Source organism: Vidua macroura, chromosome 4 (genome assembly GCF_024509145.1).
Source record: "Vidua macroura isolate BioBank_ID:100142 chromosome 4, ASM2450914v1, whole genome shotgun sequence".
NCBI lineage: Eukaryota > Metazoa > Chordata > Aves > Passeriformes > Viduidae > Vidua > Vidua macroura.
In genome coordinates, this window is record NC_071574.1 from 58,156,787 (window position 1) to 58,177,665 (window position 20,879).

The window sequence follows — 20,879 nt, forward strand, 5'->3', positions numbered from 1 at the left end:
TTGGAATTATTTTCTCCTTAGAATTGTGTTAAGGATTATGGGATATATATGAGCTGTATGTGAAGAATGGAGGGCAGCATCTGGAGACAAAGTATTTTCTTTTTTAGACCAAAATAAATTCTAAAATAATTTAAATATGTGGCAGAGGAGTTTTTTTTTTTCCCTGACATATTATACTACCATGCATTTGTGTATGTTTAAAAAAAAAAACACCTCAATTTTAAAGGTGAGTTTTATATTTGTTTATTAACTTCTAAAATATATGGATCAGGCCTAATCACCTTCTGCTTCTAGGGAGTAGGAAATTGACTCTATATCCACAAATACAATAGTAACATAGAGTCTTACATGTTAACATTTTTTCTAAAAGTTTTCATTTTATGTAGGAGAAATAAGCACTCTACAAAACCACTATAATCAACTGCAAATCATCAATGACTTGAACTTTTTTTTAATTAAAAAAAAATCTAAAAAATATTAAATTTTGTGGGGAAATACAATGTGTAACAATCTTTCTATTTAATGTATTCTTCATACAGATTTTTTTTTTCCTGCAATAGGATCCCGGTGTGTGGACAAGAAGATGCAAACAGGGAGATGAGGAGATAAACCTTTGTGATTCTTGTGGCATTAAAAACACAGGACAGTTATTTTAAGTGAAATCATAATGCAAACTGAATGATTTTTGATTCACATGGTTAGCACCCCAGTTGTGCCTACCTGCATCTCAGGTCTACAGAAGAAGACCTTCCCTGGAGAATACCTCAGAGTCCCTTACCATGGATTTCATCTAGGATGTGAGATTTATTTCTTACAGACTGCTTTAAATATTTCTGCTAGGCTTTGCATATACAGGTAGAAATAGAAAATTCTCAGTACAAATGGTATTTCATGTGCAGGTAAATAACATGCTGAAGTAGGATCACAAATGCTGGTCGTGTTTCTGTGGTACCAGATACCTTGTTCAACTGACAGAAGTGCTGCAATCATAGATTTTACAGCTTACTTTAGTGCAGCCTTGACTGCACTGATCAGCTTTAATGAGCCCTGACCTGCCTCACCTGAGGCCTGAAGCCACAGCCTTTGCCTGTGAGCCCAGGAATCCATTCCAGCTCTGCCCTGCACCCTCAGTTCCTTGCTGAGCTAACTCTCGGGGCACAGTGAGGACCAGCTTATTCCTGAGGGATGGGTATAATGACTGACTAGGAGGGCAAAGATGTAATGAAGGCACAGAGGTTATAGCCAGTGGGATTCCACAGTTCTATCCAGAAAAGAATGATGAAACTCTGAACCTTGAATGGTGCCCTGGAGGGTAATGCACTTTATTAATTCCAGCTTTTTTCCTTATCCTTTAAAGTAGTGACCTTATCTGCTATGTTCTAATTCTTATGACTCACTGTTCTAGATCCTTTATCTTTCCTTTGTTGGTCCTGTTATGTGAGCAAACACTGTGCCACAGGGTAAGCCAAACTTGCTGCATGCCAATTACTTTATGGTAGTATTAAATGTAGGTCACTGGATAAAAAATGGAAGTAGGAAAAAAATGGAAGTTGATGCTATCCTGTTAGGTGTTCAAGGGCTTTTATATCTGATGTGTCTGGTTGGTTCCAGTTTCCATATTTAAAACATAAACATAGTAATGTTTCATCCATAATCAAGCCATCATTATGCAATAGAAGCTTATGTCCACATTCCTCCAAAACTTGTATATATGTAAGCCAGCTATAAAATTGTATATACATTTTTGAATAGATAATGTTTTCAGTTAATGAGGAAATCAGTAGCCCTTCTGCTGTTTTTGGAATCCTGTCTCTTTTATGAGGTGGGGAGTAATTAAAATATAAAATAGTAATATATAATATTTTTATATGTAATTATGCATAACATGGGTAATTACCCAAGATGAATCAGTGGCAACACTTTATATTTGTCATTTTTCTTGCACTCAATCCCAAAACAAGTTTTATTGGAAATGGAATAGTGAATTAGGCATAACTTTTATGAGTCTTCTGACTGTTATTTTTATCTTTATTTCCCTTTTTTTTTTTCCTCTTGTCAAAAAAAAGAACATGGTTCCTGTATTCTGTGTTTTGATGGGGTCAAAAAGCTACTCTAGGACCAAAGTGAATGTAATTGGAGATCAAAAATGAGGGTAGTGATTTAGGAATTGAATTAGAATCTCAGGCATGTATCTTCCTTTACTGGCACACTAAGTTGAGAGGTTTTAAGTCAGTTTTAGTAATACAGCTTTTTCATTTGAAACATAGAATCATAGGAAGGTTTGGGTTGGCAGGGACCTTGGAGAGCATCTAATTCCTGCTGCCACCCCAGCGCTGCCATGGGCAGGGATGCCACCCACTAGCTCAGGGTGCCCAGGGCCCCAGGCTGTCAGGTCTGACATAACATGACAGTTAATGACTAACTGTTGTTCTACCATTTTCAAAGACAAACTTTGTTGGACTGCAAAACAGCAGTAGAATGTAATCCAGAGAATCAGTTTAACTTTGCTGTTGTATATTAAAAAAAAAATCTCACTGAGCACTGCTGTCCAGACAAACAGTGAAAGAATTGGGCTGTATTAATTGTGTTTTAGGAAAGCTGTTTTCATGTGTTAAACAAAGGTGCAAACTTATGTATTAAACATTTGCAACAGAAATATATATATTTTTTAAATGTCTTGGAATTTGCAGGTATGGCTCTTTTAATAGTAACTAGTAGCTAGTCAGGAGATTGCAGAAGTTATATCGTTTGAGTGTTCAACAAGCAGGAGGTATCAAAAAGGGAAGGCTTATGGTTTTTTTGTTCCTTTACAGAAAGGAAACTAGTTCATATATTGGAACAGCAAAGCTACAGACCTGTGTACAGTTAATCAAAGACTTATAAAAACTGCAGTGACATGACCAAATTCTCTCACTTTTTTTTTTTTAACCAAATATTAATGCAGCAATACTAATTCAAGCAGAAGTGTATGCATTTTTTTATGCTGTTGAGTCAGGAACGGAAAGAAATTACTCCAGTCTTCAGAAGGCGAATTAGAAGCTTTAATGAAAGTAGCACATCTTTTTATCATGTGACTCACTAAGGTGAGACTTGATTGGTCTCAGAGTAAAAACCTCTCACACTATTGGTAAGTTATGAATAGCACACTCTGGAGAATCTATAAACAACAGTTACAGAAAGAGAGATAATAATTGTTTTAATTCTTTTCTCTAAGTTTCCCAGGCTCAGCCTGGGAGAAAATTATCTCTGTTCTTTCTTCGACTGAACTGAGAATATCCACATATTTTCTGGTTAGAGTTTTATTTTGAACTGTTTTTGCCCTCTACTGCCCCAAGTTCGGACACATTCTGTAATTTACTTGTGTTCCATGTGATTCTCACGAAACCCGTATTTGTATAGTATGCATTTAGATTATGCTTTGCAACATCCTTGTTTTGTCATCTTATTTTATAGGTGATTCCTAGCTCAGTTACAAGAAAAAAAGAAGCTAAATGCTCATTGAAACATTCTGGCATTATCTGCTGAAATTCTGTTCTTGATACTAAGTTGGGTTTTTTGAGTAATGAAACTAATGAACTTGAGTCACCTGTGAATTTATTTTCTGGTGCCTGAGATCTGATTGAAACTTTTCCAGGTTTTGAAGTATTGCCTGAGAAGTCTTGTCTGGACTGAGAATACTTCACTAGTGACAAATTATGTTTTGCTAAAACATCATCTTGTACCAAAGTCTCAAGTTCTTTCCCTCTAATGCCCCAAAATTCATGAACAGCCTGCTTGAAGATATCTCAGTAGCTTATTTCTTTTCCAATGTATCTGCAGATCTGTGCTTCTCTGCTCTGCTAAGCCCATATAGATGTCTCAAGTCTCTATCCACCCCTGCATTCAGGTCTAGTGTTTAATAGAACAACCATAAATGTTACTGTCCACCTTTGTGATAGCACAAGTAACTTCTGGTAAGTACTTGTAAAACTTTTGCAATTTTCTTAATTTGCTTTCTATTTTCACTGTTTATTCTATTTTTTCTGAAGAAACAATGTGTTAGGACTTTGCTCCAACCCTTGCTTTTGTCTTTTGTCTCCTAATAAGCTTGTCAATTTAATCAAAATCTTACATATAATTAAATTCCCAGGCTTTTTCTCAAATCGATGACCAGATAGAGAAGGTATTATAAAATATTAACAGAGTTAAGCTTATGTGTGAGTACGTGTGTTAATCAGACAATTAGCAGTGGCATGTCCCTGTGTTCTAGTCACAGAAAAAGTTCCAGCAGCATCTTGGACACTAGTGCCAGTGAATAAAGAAACTGTACTTTGTCATTCCTTTGTACAAGGATCTGTTTCTCACCTTTTCTTATTATGTTCTTTTTGGGCTAAACATCATTTCTCTGCTTAGCATCTCTCAGGAACTGTGATCAGCAAATGTGATCATTTTCATTCATACATTGCATTTCTCAGTCTTCATTTCCTCTCATTCCTGGAGTGAAGATTCTTTCTGCCTCTGGAGATTTAGAGTATCTCCTTTTCTCCTGGCAATCAAGGGTTTGGTTTCCCTGTTCCAAGGTCTTATCTTCTTACATCTTTACAGTGTTCCTTCTCCCCACTGCCTTGTAGGTATTCTTCTGCCCTGATCTTCTCCATTTAGGAGTGTTATTCCTAACAGTTCTTTGTCTCTCTTTGCCCTCACCAAGGTTTTTCTGTTTTCCTTCTGCCCTACCATTAACTGACACCAGATATTCTTCCTCCTCAATTCTGATAGTCCTCAGGAAACTTTTTTTAAACCCACCACTAGCAAAGTGGGAGCTTCTCACCCAAGAAGGATGGCAAGTACTGCCAGGAGATCAGACTGGAAAGCTGCTTGCCTTTCCAGGTAGGGGCAGCAGGGCAGAAGTAGCCTCATGACCCCTCTGGCTGGCTGCAAGTCAGCAGGGCCTGAGGTGGAGCCCTCGGCATTTCCATGGGGTCTCTTGCATTGGCAGCAGTGTCACATCACAGGGGTGTTGGGCAGCTCTTGGCTTATCTGTCCTTTCTCACTTTTCCTCTTTTCTACCTCTTTACTTCACCCTACTTGGCTTTCTCCTACTTTTTCTCTTCTAGACTTGTTTAAACATGTTCACCAACAGTTTTCTTCTTGCATAACACTTCACTGAAGCATTCTCTTTAAAAATCCCATTATCTTAATAGCTTGCCTTTTTTGCGTGTGTATTTTCCTGCCTTTTCTGTCCCTTTATTTATTTTACATGTCCAAACCTGATCTCTTTGAAACAGTATGCACATAAAAAAAAAAAAAAAAAAAAAAAGAGAGAGAGACCTGTAATACTGTCAGTTTTCTTTCCAGTGCATTTAGTATAACTGAAGGGAATGGAGTCTCCTTGGATAAGGCAGGCAGACCGGATCCTGGACACAGGTCCTGGGCTCAGCTGTGCTCGTGGGCCCCTTGGCTCCCATTCTGCTTTCAATACAGCAGCAAAAGCTGTGTTGCAAAGGTTTTCTTCATCACCTATGGGCCCATCCTGGTTTAGAGAGGATTGCCAAAATAACAGAGCATATGAAAGGTACCAACACTCTGTTCTCAGATGACCTCTGCAGTCCTTTGACACTTAAAAAGGCAGCATGACCTGGTCTTCAGGCAATCTCTACTACCACAGATCCCCGGCAATGTCTGTGCTACTGCCTCTAGGCTGGCTCAGCGTCTCCACCGGGGAATTTGTAGCACCCAGCCGCTGGCGTCTTCTCCTGGCGGAAGTTCACCCATTGAAGAGAAGGGGAGGGAAAAAAAAATCCCAATCAGGACGCTTGCATATGCTGTTCTCTTCTTGCTCGCCTGGGTGTTTTGCTGAAGGACTGGGACATCTGCAGAAAAGGGGGAGCGGCGGCGGCTGGAGCGTGCCCTGGTCGGGGCTGAAGTTCCTCCGGCGCCGGGGGCTGTGAGTGCGCTCTGCCGGGTTGTGGGGGCGAGCAGCGGGGCCGGGATCGCGCTACCCGGAGCGTACGCAGACAGACGTGATTAAAATTCAAGCCTAATGGCCTCTGGCATAAACAACATTCATCAGCCCGGGACTTGCAATGGATCTAAAGCAGCTCGCAGCAGCTGGACAGAGGAATGCAGTCGGGAAATGCACATGAAAATGTGCAAGAAGATTGCCCAGCTCACTAAGGTAAGTCTCGCTGTTGCAGTCTTTCCAGGGAGGTGAGGCTGCCCTGGCCGGGGATGTCAGGGAATTGCCTCCTCTGGTGTCCTTGTCTGAGAGGAGGGAAGGGAAGCGGCTCCTCTCTTAGGCTGTTGCCGAGAGCATCGGCGTGCACAAACTTCCCTGCGCACAGTTCCCCCGCGGGGGCTGCAGCCCATCCTTAGGGGTTGCCTTTGTGGCAGCCGATGGACGCCTCGCACTGAACTGCTCTAATTACCATAGTGCGACCATAACGGGAAGAGCTCCAGCTCCGCGAAGACGCGGGGTTTGTCTGGGAGCTGGTGAGAGGGATTGACAGAATCCGCTTTTCTTCTAGAATTACGAAGACTGCAAATAATCTGAGTTTATAGGTTCTCAAGTAATATTGTTGCAAAGCTGCAGCTAACGCGTGGTACTAAGTACAATAGTACTCTGACTCGCAGCTAATTATTCCTGATGTGCATAAGAAGAACTACTTTAAATGACGTTTGTAAAAGGAGTTGGAGAAGACACGGGACTAAATTACGTGGTATATTGTACTTAAAACTTTTAGTCAATACTGAACTAGTCGATATTTTCCACACTGTGTTAAGAAATAAGAGAAAATATGCAGGAAATGGCAGTTATCTATTAACCTATTCTTATGCTGCATCTTTGTCAGTGAGGAAAACATATTTACTACCCTGTTTACTAATGCAGCTTTTACATGTTCTGTAGCTTTGCTGCAATTGATAGAGACTTATTAGCGATGAAAAAACATTGACTGAAAATACAGATCAAAGAATAAGAAGTCACTTAGATGTTGAAGTTAGAATGGCTTACTTAGTTACAGTGCTACTGTTCTCATCTCATGATAACTGTACATGATAGTGTACATCATGTGCATCAATACATAAACAAGAGCTATCTCTAATTACATATACTTCCTATATTATACCTCCTGTACTATACCAATACTTACTTTACAGGTTCTTTGATTGTGTTTGTTTAATAGTATTTGTACACAATAGGATCCTTACTTCTTCCCATACATTGCATAATTTTATTGCAGTCATTGTTTAAGATGTCTTTTGCTAAATTTCTACTTTTAAAGCATGTGTGGGTTGATTTCTTTAGTTTTGATAGAATTTCCCCTCTAGATGCTTTTCAGTTATCTGAAATAAAGATGATTTATACCTGAGGCTCAAAAAAGTACTTCTGAAAAGCAAATAATTCTGTTTTGGAATGTGGCTTTTAAGAAGCAATTTTCTCTGCAATAACACTACACTTACAGAGAATTCATGGCACAAGTGGAATTTAAGTCACATGTTTTCCCTTCTGAATTCTGTGTAGACTAATGCAGTATCAACAGCAAGCACGTAAGAAGCAAAATCTGACATCAGGTCAACTGAAAAATGGCTATATGGGAAATTTGTCATAATAATTTTTTGGCCTAGGAATTTTGAGAGCTCCCTTTTAAAGCACTGTTTTCTTGGTTATGTTACAGTCCGAATGATTATAATGAAATCCCTTCTAAATTTAAATTTAAAGGTCCCATAGTACTTTTCCTTTTTGTTTCTAACCCAGTATGCAATACTGCTGTATGTTGTTGCACAGCTGCAACTTCCTGTCTCAGTGACTGTAGTTTTTCATTGATGAGGAGATAATGATCTCATTAATCATCCACTCAGTGTTGTGCCAGGCGAGATGAATACAAAATATGTAAATTAGGTATAAGATATAGATCTTGACATCCATTCACTTTGTTAATAGTCACTAGGGCCCTCCTCCTACTCTCAAAGGCAAAGAAGTGTGTAAAGGTATCAACAGGAACCAAACTGGGTGAGGTGAAGAGTTTCTGTCCTTGCATGTAGTGCTGATTATGTCTTAAGATGTTGGTTAGGGGAATACTGGGATCCAAGGAATCCCAACGGGTAATTTGGGCAGAGACTGGGAGCTGGTCCCATTCTACTGCCCTGATACTTCTGGTTTTGAAGGGGTAGAATACAGGAATTTTTCATGCCTTCAGTCATGCATTTTTCCTGTTCTGCACGTTTTTGGCTGTAGCCGCAAAAATTACAAACCTTTAGCAATGTTTTGTTTGCTTTGGGCCACAGACTACTAGTTTTTTTGTAGCTCACTTCTCTTGAAATGGGGGTATTTGTATTGTATTCAATTGTAGCAGAATGCATGACTTTGTAGTAGTTATTCAGTAATACCAGTAATGATGTTCAAACTTCTCCGTCAGACACTGGACCCATGGCAGGCTGTTTCATACATTTCCAGTTCTTTGTATCTGTTTAGCAATAACTTCTGTATCTGTTTAGCAATGATGTGGAGTTTAAGATACATGGTGACTTTTGTAAGACTTGGAGTGTCACTCCCTGCTGCCTCAAGTTGCGGATTCGTAACATCTACTGGCTATTACGAGATTTTCATGTGTTTATAGTTTCTCAGCATAGTCCTTTTTACTTGAAATTGGTTGAGAAATTCAAATGAACTCTTGAAGAAGAGTGTTGAGGATCAGCTTTCATTAAGAGAGGCAGTTTGGACAGGGCTAACAGGAACTAGATACACTGCAGATATCCATGCTATTCAGGCTTCTTTTCAAACCTCTGCCAGTGGGGCTCACACCAGACCTGCTATTCTGGACTGCAGTTCTGAAACCAAGCCCAATGTGAATACCTAGAAAGGTGACAGAACCTGGTGATCAGAGAGCTACCTAAACCACAAAGTAGTTCTGTTTCCTTCTTAGAAACAAATACCTGGATACCAATTGAGGGGTATTTTTTAATGAGAGAACAGTTATTCTCAAGTACTTTTTTTCCCTCGGGGTCATCTGACTCTCCATTGCAAATCTGGGAGCCTTGTTGTAAGAAGCACATTCTAAATTGCAATATTACTGGTCAATTAGATTGTTACTAAAAAGAAAGTCGATTAGTCTGGCAAAAATTTTGTGTATGTATGTTGGATACTGTGAGTTGTAACACAGGAAGAGAGTGCTGATGCAAGGAAAAGTTAATTGCTGGTAAAATGCACTTGCAAACCCTTTTTTCCCTTTAGGGGAAAGAAATGTCAAAGGGAAACAAGTGTATTCGTCTTCCAGAAGCAGCAGCATAGGCAGATGTTCCTTAATGACTCTGTGTGCAGCAGTTCAAAATGTTATCCGTTACCACTGCCTATCACCAGCAGCCACTAGGAGGTTTAGCCCCTCAGCTCAGTCAGCAAGGTAGAAAATATGACCATTATTTAATAGGCTTCAGTGGAAAATCAGCCAGAAAAGCAAACCCCTCTTTCCTGTGTTGTTTAAGGGAGGGATGGCTGACTTCTGCACTAATATGCTCATATTTCGTTAGCTTCACTCTCATGGGTGGAAATCTACTGAAGAATTAGCAAGTGGCCTGGCACGTGTGTGGGGGCACAGACTGTTTGCACCACTTCAGTGTCTTGTAGCAGGGCTATATATTAGATATTTTAACCTTTCCTGCTTTATTTGCCATAAAGCTATCAGACATTTCTTGGTTTTAGACATGAAATATGATCAGATTTTAATGGTTTATTCTGGAAGCACCTAACAGCTGGGCACCTCTAACAGAGCACTTTTGTGGTCTACTCATATTCCTGTTGAAAAATGTTGCCTTTTTCCCATAGTTTAAGTTTATTGACCTTGTTTGCTGTGATGTGTTAACAGTACTCAGTAACCAGTGCTTACAGTGGTTCAGCTGTTGTGCAGTTAGTTATTATGCTACCAGAGCTCTCCTGTGTGCTTGAGGCTTTTTGATCTCAGCTCTCTAGAGACGTATTCAATATTCTACAAAAATGAAGCAGAATAGAAGAAAAACTAGGATTATGCTTTTGGAGCAACAGTATTTTTCCTTTGGGCAAGGAATATTAAAAAATATTTCCATGTAGGCAAATAGAGAGAATCTATTTATAAAACTGCTTAAATTATGTGCTAACAAGACCAACAAAATCAGCCATCCGTATCCCCAAGTACTTTCTGATGTATTTGTTTTCATGATTTTTGTGTACAATTTGCTATCAAAGCTAACATTATTTTTGCTTATGAGCTGACAAGAATGTGCAGGCTAAGATTTCTTAACTTGTCATTACTATGTTTTTCCTTACAGAAAGTTCCTCCCTAAAAAGGAACTCCTGGATTATTAAATGCATGTGCAATGTCATAAAATTGTGTTGATCAGCTAGTCAAAAGCAGTATTAAAGCCATACTTCTGTTGGGAAAAAGCCTAGTATCTTATTTGGATAGCTAGAAATTATCATTTAAATTAATTCAGGGGATGGGAATGACATCTATGTATGGAATTACTTCCTTACCATACAAATTTGGCACTAATTATATCAAGTTTGCAGAAAATCTGATGGTCTTAGTAATTGACAACCCAAGACTACTTTATAATGAAAAGTGCATAATGAAATCAAGTCTGTTTATCAATGAACGCTAGTTAATGTTTATACAAGTTTTGCATATTATTAATATGCAAATTACAGACAATAGGCAATAAAATATCTAATGATCCATTAATTGCAAAAAATAAAATTGCAAGCTTATAGCTTTTTCATGTTCTGTCTTTTTTTTTAATGGTAATGTTTAAAAGTACCTTTTTCAGTGACGCTATAATAGTACCTCTCTCCTAATATTTCCTTTAACCAGTATGTACATGCCAGTGTTTTACGGCTGTGAAAATTATACCCAAATTAGAAGTCAGTGCCAAGTCAGTTGAAGAAATTCTCATGTAAATATTTTGAGCTATGTGTTTTAGGCTTTTGAACACGCCAGCATTGAATATTGTATATAAAATACTTTTCTTCCATAAAGTATCATGTTCTTCCCCCCACCCCACCCCCAGCAGTCACGTCTTAATTTACCTAAAATATTTTTTGTGTTTTATTAAAACAGCTGTAACACTGAGGTAGAACTCCCTCTATTGCCACCTCTACAGTCATATTTTAAACACGTTAAGTGTCTCACTGTTTTTCCTGCCTGTACACAGACTGTCTTTAGTCTGGTTCTGAAAACTACTTAACCTGTGGTTTTAAGTAGGAACAGATAGGCATGTGAGTTTGGGATTTTTTTTTTTTTTTTTTTTTTTTTTTTTTTTTTTGGCTTGTGCTTAAAGCTGGCAGGAAGTCTGTGAATGTAGTTAGTGCAGTACCAAGTCTGAGTTAATTTATCCAGTTATCCAGTCCCCCAGTGGGCACAATAACTCAAACTTTGCTGTGCTGGTTCAAATTTGGCATTTTACTTTGTGTATATTAATTTGTCTTCCAAAGCTTGGAGACAGCAGAGCACATATTTCCTGAGGAAATATTGTCTTTATTTAATAAAGAAACTACAAACTGTCTGTCTGCTTTCAAATAGGGATTTTTTTTTTCTTAAGTTAATGACCTGGATGAAATTCTTCTGAAGGAAGATTATTTTTTTTTATGTGGTTGTAATTCAGAATTTTGTCTGACTTGGTTTTTAAGCACTTAAAATAAACACAGCTTTAACACAGAAGAGTTTACTACCAGAGAAGTTTTCTGTTTTAATTATCTTTGGAAGCTACAGCGTCTGGCTGTGACTATGCACCAACTGGTTGTAATTCTAAACCCTCTTAGAGGGTTATAGAAGAGATGCCTTTAAATGTTTTTTACTAAGATACTAATATGCCTTAGCATTTCATAAAAATAATGAATTTTCTGTAGACATTGCAATCAACTTGGTGCATTGCTGCTACACTCTTTGCAGACTGCTTCCACTTTTTCTGATGATAAATGGTGGTTAAAATTTTTTGGGTTTATGATCATTGGTGCAATCCCAGAAGGTGTCCAGCACATGCTTCATAAGAATATCTTCCTGAAATGGAAACATGAGTTGTGGCTGTATTCAATCTAGCTCCATTTTACTGTTAGAAATGTTTGTGTAAAAATATCCTGGGTACATAAGGAAGAGTGTAGTATTATGATATATATTATTATGTAGCCCTTTATCTTCATAACACTATGTTGACTTGGGGTCCAGTAACGCTGCTTTGAAAATGAGGAGAGAAACTGAAAGAAAAATATCTTTCAAAAACCACTATGCTGAGGTCTGTCTGGGACAACAGCCTGATTCTGATGGTGCCCCCAGAGAGTTACAGGAATATGACATGCATCTGGTGTTCTTGTCTAAAGTTTCATTGCCTTCATTGATCTATGAGATTTTCCAGAGACTGGCAGAGTATCTTAATACTTCCTTGCCCTAACTGGATTTGTATTCAATACATTTTACAATCACTTCTTGAATCCCTGTTATCTTTTATTTGAATTTGCTTATAGTAGCAAGAACTTAAATTTTGGTGCCTGTAGTAGCAGAAACTGGTATTATAAATTCATAGATACCTGAGGGTTCTGATGGCTTCTTTTCTTAATTAGCAAAGTATCTAGAATGTATAAAAAATATTTTAAATTTTAAAAAATCCTCTCTGAGAATGCAAACTACAGGAGAGTGAGTAAAAATTTGATCCAATCTGTATAATGCTTTAGTTTGGATTAGGAAGAAATATGGCTCATTTTATCTATGCTTATCACAGATCTACATAAACGGCAAAGCTTGCAATAAATACTGTGTTTTAAATAAATTATAATCTTTGTCTCTACAAAACCATGTATTTGTTTGGGAAAAATCTCTTCCACCTTGAGCTGTAATTAAATCAACAGTTCTACAACTTACATTTCCAAGACTTTCAAATCCTACTATATTTAAAGTAAATATTTGAAAACATGGGAATCAAGTGAGAACTTACTTGACAAGTCTCTTTGGGTATCTATTGTAAAATTGGACAATGTTGCTTTATTGTAATCTGCAAATCAGAAGGTATTTCGAAGCATAAAATTTCAGGTAAATATCTAGAATCATTTAACAAGACAATGACACAAGACTTCTGAAAGCACTGAATATATGTCTGCAGTTTAGACTCTTTAAAAGTCTGGGAGGTAATGAAACATTTCATAAAATAGACTTATTTTAGCAAATGAGTTCTATCACCACTGTATTTAAATCTGGTTGATGAAATGCATTAGCTTATATTTTTGAAGCATAATAGAGATCAAACTTCTATGAGTTTTAGATAGGTTTATATCCTAGAAGAGCTTGATATGTAACAAAAACCAGAACTAAGTTATCAGTGAATTTCATGCAAATAAGGTCTTTTTTTTTTTTCTATTGACACAGAATTGGTGACTTCACTTGTGTACTAAAAATTCACCTGGTCTACAGTGACAACAATGGACAGAGGACAAATTTGTCAGACAGATCTTCTATTTCTTGCACATTATACATCTGACAGAGCAGTTAGACATAGACAAACAAATTCAGTAATTCTGGAGACATTTTTGGGGTTTATACAACACAGATTGGTCTTGTGACACTTACTGCAGTCAAGACACTTCGTGGACTCCCAATTAACTTTTGTGGTTCTGCAGCATATTTTTTCTGTGCCAAAATTATTGGTGTCTTTTTTAGCACCTGCTCTGCTTGTGGAAATATTCTTGCAATATAATTTTACCTTTCTAATTTTTAAATTGCCTGGCAATTATTCTTGTAGCTTATTAGAAACTGTAAAATACAAATGAGCTGGATGTCTCTTTAGTAAAATTTAGGCCAGAGCTCATTTTATGTTAGATCACACTTGAGAGATTGGATGCAATAGATAAACCACTAAACTACCATTTTCTGTGTTCAGTATTGCGCTACACCAAGGAGAAAAACAAAAAGGTAAAAGATGGGACCAAATAAATGTAGCTGTGTTATTTTCTTGTATTAAATTTAAACTAAAGGTGGGAGGGAGGGATACAAAGGGAGTGGCAGAAAGAGTCAAAAACGTGCCAAAATATATTAGAAACCTGTAGACATTTTATGCTTATGCTTTCTTGATACATTTTAGTATGTCATTGTATTTTTTGGACTGACTGTATAACACATGGTATGTATAGGAAAGGGGGTGATATATTCAAATTTGAAGAATGTAAGATCAACTTCCCCTCTTCTGCTGTGAATCTCTAGATAAGGCAAGCCTGAGGCACATTCAGGGGGTGAGACATTGCACCATGAGCTTCTGCCCAAGAGACATGAGATCATCTAAACACAGGTGGATTTTGTACAGGGCCATTGGCTACCTTTGTGCTGCACCACCTCACTCTTCCAGGGTCTCAAGGGCTTTATTAACATGGATGAAAGGATATAGATTCACCCTGAAATAAAAAAAACCTGGAGCAAAATCTTTTTTTATTATCGTAGTTAGGATTCATTCTGGTGTAGGATACAAGCCATGCACCTCTTCCAAACACTTTGGGATGTTTGGAGTGACAATTAGTTTTCTCATGCTACACAACTACATATATGTTTATGTTCTGAACAGTTGCTCCAAATATTTGGATGCATGAAATTATTCCTGTTCTTTCAGGGAACCACAGAGAATACAAGGAGAGAGTTGAAACTTAGTTCTTTAGGTCCCACGTCATACCTTAGAGCAGTATCATTTATCACTTATCACCTATGTCTGAAATCAGCACAGATGTAAAATGGGATCAGCATTGTAGGTAATTATAGCCTAGGCCTGTACCTTAATTAAAAGACATTATTCTTCAGTGTTAGAACATGAGAGGCTGATTAGAGTATTAATTAATAAATTGTGGGAGGTGGGTTATTTTCTAGAAAGCCTGTAGAGTTGCTGACAAAGGAGGCTAAGGCATAGAGGAACCATTTGTTTAAATGACTGAAGTTATTTTTGATTATTTCTCTGTCCTTTGCTTTTAAAGAGACCATTTAAGGCTGGTGTGTTTATCAGTACCTCACTCTGCTCTGCTCAGCAAGTAGACAGGATGAGTTCAAAGAAACAAATTCACCTGCTAGTGAAGGCAAGATATTGTTGCTACTAGTGAAAAGGAGATGATGCATGGAGTCACCTGGCATCAGTGAGCCTCTAGCAAAATTCTTCCTTAGTAATAGAAGTTTTTCTCCTTCCCTGCTTTGTGTAGCATGCTGCTGGGAGTACCCTGTTTGGCACCTTCATCCAGGGCCTTTTCTCACTCTTTTGTTTCTTTTTGTCAGGAAGGTTTTGTGTCTACTAGCTTGGGCATGAAAGAAGAATATTTGTGATCTTTGGATCTTTTCTTTGATTCATCTTAGTATCCTCACTCCACCTTCCATACCAAATTGTCTTACTTCTTATTCAGCTGGAAAAGCAACCTGCTAGAACCATTTTTTTCATTATGATAGTCAGGTTCCTCTAAGAATAGTATTTAACACTACTGTAGGAAGAGAGTAATTTTTTGTTTGAATGCTTTAACTCTGTCTTCACTGTTAAGATGCAGTTGAATGTTTTCTTTTTCCATTTTGGTTTGGGGCTTTTTTGTTTGTTTGTTATTTTATATCACCATAAGGAAAATGAGAAAGGAAATACTATTTAGATTTACAGCATTTGGAGGATAAAATAGGACAAATAAGATGCATTCACATTCACTGCACTGTTGGTATTCAAGTATATATGTGCAATACTTTTTTTACAAATCTGCCATACACTCAGGTGGTATAAATTCAGTAGAGTGTTTCCCAATCCATTTGGTTTTGGAGAGCTGTGAGGAGGCAGAAGCCATTGGTATTATGGTAGCGACTCCAAGAGCAATGATGTGCTCTTTTCACTTGAAAGCTATTCTGTCTGTACTGTCAAATGATCAGTTTTAGAGCTGCTTTTTAAAAGCTGTTTATCAACACAGCTGTTAAAGGACTTATACCACATTAGTGTGCACTCACAATGTTCAGGTCTGAAATAATTTTTCAATATTTTTTCCTTTCAGCACATAAAGCACCGGATTCATCTCATATAACTCCAGTCTTCAAAATGAGGTGTCTGGAATCAGAATACAGGAGCTATATTCAGTAGGGAGTGAAAGGCACATGGGAAAAGCTTGAATTTCATAAAATAGAGAGCAGCAGCCGTCTCAAAACTAAATCTTTTAAGAAGGTTAAGATATGGAGGAGTCAGTTTCAGCACTCAAGCTTGAAGATTAAATTTAAGGACATGCAAATCAAAATGCTTCCCTGTGGTTCTAACCAGTATTGAACAGAAGTGTAGGATTAATAGATGGGGCAGGGAGGCCAGGTTCTTCCATTGTTTTAGAAAACTCTCCTAAGGTGCTGCTGGTAGTCTAATGCTTAGTGGAATTTGGGAAATCAGTATGATTAAGTCAGAGTTTAGAGGAATCCTGAACACAACATAGCATGAGACAGGCCATGGTGTTTTACTAGATAAATTTATCATTGAGTGAAAGTCTGAGTCACAGAGGTGGGATGTTCATTTCTGTTTTAGCATATGACCTAGTTAACTGAAGAATTACCCAGCTTAATTACTGGTCATTCAGTGTGGAAAATGTGGGCAAGAATAATTTCCTTGGAGTTTTTATGTCTGTCTCCTGAATAGATAAGAACTGATCATAGAATGATTTTAGTTAGTGAGATGAAGAAATCTGCTTATTATACTGTAACTCTCAATTTCAAAGGAAAATGGTTAAAAATAACAGAGAGGAATTAATGGCTTGTAATCTAAGGCCCCAAAATATACCTATCTAAATGTAGACTATAACTTCTTGTCTGATATGCTTCTGAAATATGATGCTGTTATTCTATTTTGTCAAATGTTTATCGAGAAATGTATTCGGACTGTGTTTTGCATTTGTGACTTTTTAAGGCTTCTGTACCTAATTCATTACTGCCAGGGAGGAAGCTGAGTACACACAAGATATATTTGTGTATTTGCTTTCATTTATGGTTGACTGAAATTCAACATGTTATTCATATACAGATAGCACAAAAAGTGGTTGGACACAGACAAGCAAATTCAATAATTCTGAAGGCATCTTCAGAATCCAGACTTACAGAACACATTGCAGGCTTGTGACACTTACTCTGGTCAAGACACTTACTGAAGTGTCAATTGAGACTTGTCATGATAAAGGCTTGAAGATTATAGGGCCATAACACTAGCATAATTAAAGAATTAGTGGTGTCATTGTTTCTGTATTTATTTATTTATCTACTTACTTAAGGCTATGATTTTCTCAAACCTTGTCTAAGAATCTTTTGATTAACTTCTGTGGGCTCAGGGCAGACTGGAAATATCTGTTAAAACTTGTGTACAAATTCAAAACCTAGTTTTTTAGAGCAGTAATTTATCCCTAAAAAAACCTAACCAACCAAGCAAGTAAAAAACCTTCATACATAATATGTTGTTCTCCTTGAGTTAGATAACTATGTCCAGTAGAAACTGGATTAGCCCCTATATGTCCTAATCGAGGTGTGAAAAGACAAGCATGTGTCTTTTTAAGGCAATTATTCTATTGTGCAATTATATGTAGCTGTAAATTTAACTTGGGCATTTACTCTTCATTTCAGACTACTGTGGGCTTCTAATAGTGTTTTCTTTTTTGAAGCAGCAGTGGGTTCTTGTACAACAGCTTCTGTGAGAGATATTTGGTGTATGTTATGGTAACAGATGAAGCCTGCTTAGGGTAATATGGTCTCACAGTCATGAGAATTATTATTCTGCATTTTATAAAAGAAAATAAAGCATTAAAGGGTTTAAATCAGTTGTTTGGAAAAATTACTTATCATCATCAGAGATTTGCTTGAATCTGCTAAAAGCTGTTTTGAGATTTATAGCTGTTACTGAAATGATGGGGAAAAAACCCTGAAACACACTGTCTGAATACTTCTCAGAATCAAGTCAAAAGATGTTTGCAGTTGGGTAATACCTACTCTGAAATGCTGACCAAACTGACTTGTCAGGAGTGTGATTCCAGGAGTGCATCTTCTGTGGTGTTTTGACTGGAGTCAGGAGTGCAGAATTTAATCTGCTTTTCATAGTTTCATTTAATTCCAGAAGTAATTTTGGTCCACATGAACTGCATGTCAGGACCTCAGGTTTCACTGTTCAGATTTGTCACTACTGGTCCCCAGCACTTTGTCATGCTAAAGGCAATGTGGCCTTTAGTGGTCCTGCTGCAGTGAAGGTCAGATGAACTGGACTTCAGATGAGGAGTCAGTTAGCTAGAGAAGGGACCCAACTTCCTTCCAACTTGTTTGTATGAGATAACAAACCAGTGACATGAAATTACAACTTACCTAGAATAAAAAAGAAATTTCTGACAAAAAGTGAAAAAAAAAAAAAATACTGTTTGTCACAGTATTGTCTCCCTTTTTATAAGGTATTCCAGTTTATAATTGTCCCTTTTCTTCCTAGTGGGGAAAAAAAAAAACCCAAACAACACAAAGAGACAGCACCTCCAAAAAATATTAATATATGGCAGTAATTCTCTTCTAGTGTTTAACACCTTGATAAATACAGTAACTGGATTAATGGCTATTGTTCACAAGATACTTCGCTTTTCTATTTTTCTTGTTTGATAGGTGATATATGCCCTGAACACTAAGAATGATGAACATGAGGACAGTATACAGGCTTTGAGAGAAGCTCATGAAGAAGAAATTCAGACTATTCTTGCTGAGACAAGAGAAACAGTTCTCCAGTGTAAAAGCAAAGTTGAAGAAGAACAGTTACTGAGGAAGCATATTCAGGCCCTTGAAATTGCAGTTGCACAACACAAGAGATTGAAGGAAGAAGCCTTAGCAGAGTTAATATTGTGTAAAAAGCAAGCAGAAGAGAAGGAGTCAAGAACAGAAGAGAAAAAAGCAGAGATGGGCCTTTCTACAGACACAGTAGATACCACTGCAGGCTTTGAAAACAAACTTCCACATTTAAATCAGGACTTTGATGGACTGCTAAAGGAATGCAAAGCATTTAGAGAAGAAAATCTAGATAAAAACATAAATTCAGATGAAAAATGTAGTGTGGAAAGGCACACTGTAATGAATGAGATGGAAAACCTGAAGAGCAAGAACCAGAAAACATCTAAAGAATATACTCAGAAAACAAGAAAACTGCGAGCCCCTTGTGAGACAGAAAAAGAGACTTTGAAAATAGCCATGCAGCAATCTGTGCTAGAAACAAACTGTCAACAAGGAGAAACGGAGCAAAAGAAGAGCTCAGAGACTGAGGAAGGCTTTTTGCTGCAGCAGGTAAAGAAGCTGGAAGCAGACCTAGAGGAGAAAAGCCAGAAGATAAATGAGAGGAAGAAGCATTCCCAGAAGCTGAAGGAGCGAATACAGGTAGAGACTGTAATCCCAATCTCTGCCTGAGAAAGTGAAAATTATCAATTCTTTAAAATTTGGGAGAGGAGGGTCTTTTAAAGATCATGTTGATACAAATGCTTTTTAAGTAGTAAAGCAGTTTTAGAGGCTTAGAATGGAAATAGGAGTGATATAATGCTGGGAGCTTTAAAGAAAGAGTTCAGGTGATTAGTAACTCATTAGGAGAACACTTTGAACACTGTAATTTGTATTCCTTGAGGGAGGACTGAAGTCAAATTTATCTGTTGGCTGAAGAGAGTTTTACTTTTCTTGCCCAGAATTGTGACAAGAACAGTAATTAGGCACTGCTGCTACCAATGAGTGTATGGATATAAAGAGGGTTCGATATGAGACCTGAGCTGGCAGTTTTGGAATCAAGTTTTTTGTATGACTCTTGCAGCAGTACCAAGTGACATTTTTTAATGAAGTGTCCTTTACACTTGTGAAGTTTTATGTGCTGAGCCATGCGACTTTGGCCATTGGTTCTCACCTTGCACTTTGCCTGCCCACCCTCACTGCTGTGTATCTCATACATTTGCAGCACAGCTCAGCAGACCCTTCCTGATTGCATCATGTGTCAGATGCAGTTTCAGAGGTTGGCATGTCATGGGAAATCTGCCAAACAGCTGCTTTTGGTACATTAGGTCAGAGTGCAGGAGAGATGCTGATGCAGAGTGCTGAAATTGAAGCACCCAGCCATGCTCTGTGCTCAACTGTTCAACTTCCTTCTGATACTTTTGGTCCTTTACATCACATAAACTCACCTACCAGACATGCCCCCAGCCCTGTGACAGCAATCTTGTGTATTAGATAAGAAATAAGTCTAGACTTTGAAGGTCTAGATTTGGAGTATGACAGAATAACAAAATTTGCTGCCTAATGGGAAAGATTTTCTTCCTTTAGAGGAAGAGAGCCCCAGAATTCTGCAGGGAGCAAGGTCAGCCCAGTCAGCTGTGTTCTTCCAAGGCAGCTCTTAACTGTTTTCACCATCTGTCCTCACATCTTGCTTGCCACTATCATTTTGCTGATGATGCAGAGTTCTGAGCTACTTCTTTGAGGATGTTCTTAGAGGGAGTTTAGCCTTTAATACAGTTCCTACCTCTTTGTTTTACAAGATCAGAGGATGAATTGAATACACCTTACCCAACATTATTCAGATTTCATTGTCTCTGTGTGTAGATCTGTAGCAGAACAACCTCTATCTTTTACAGAAGAGTGGAGAGGATACAATGAATGACAGAGATGCAGATAAGCCTTTTGTTTTTAATCAAGTCAATCTGTAATATCTGTTTCAATACTGAAAATTATCCTGGCTCTGTAGAAATTGGAAGTGCTAGAGGGAAAGAAAGGAAGATTTTGATTTTTTTTGTGGGTACATTAGGTGACATTCAGGGACAATTAAGAATAAACACATGAAAATTTATGCACATGGTGTACTCTTCTGATTTATTGTATAAGAAATGCAGTAATTTAGGAACAAATAATGTAAAATATTACATTATTTGCGGA

At 37.6% G+C, this 20,879-nt stretch overlaps 1 protein-coding gene across 2 annotated transcripts in view; it reads left to right on the forward strand.

The window, feature by feature from the left end:
* The first annotated feature begins 6,019 nt into the window (after window positions 1-6,019).
* Window positions 6,020-20,879, forward strand: part of FAM184B (family with sequence similarity 184 member B) — a 36,912-nt gene continuing 22,052 nt past the window's right edge. For both annotated transcript variants that reach the window (XM_053976234.1, XM_053976235.1), the window contains exons 1-2: window positions 6,020-6,154; window positions 18,591-19,349. In XM_053976234.1, coding sequence (XP_053832209.1) covers window positions 6,020-6,154; window positions 18,591-19,349 — 894 coding nt within the window. The remainder of the gene's footprint in view (window positions 6,155-18,590; window positions 19,350-20,879) is intronic.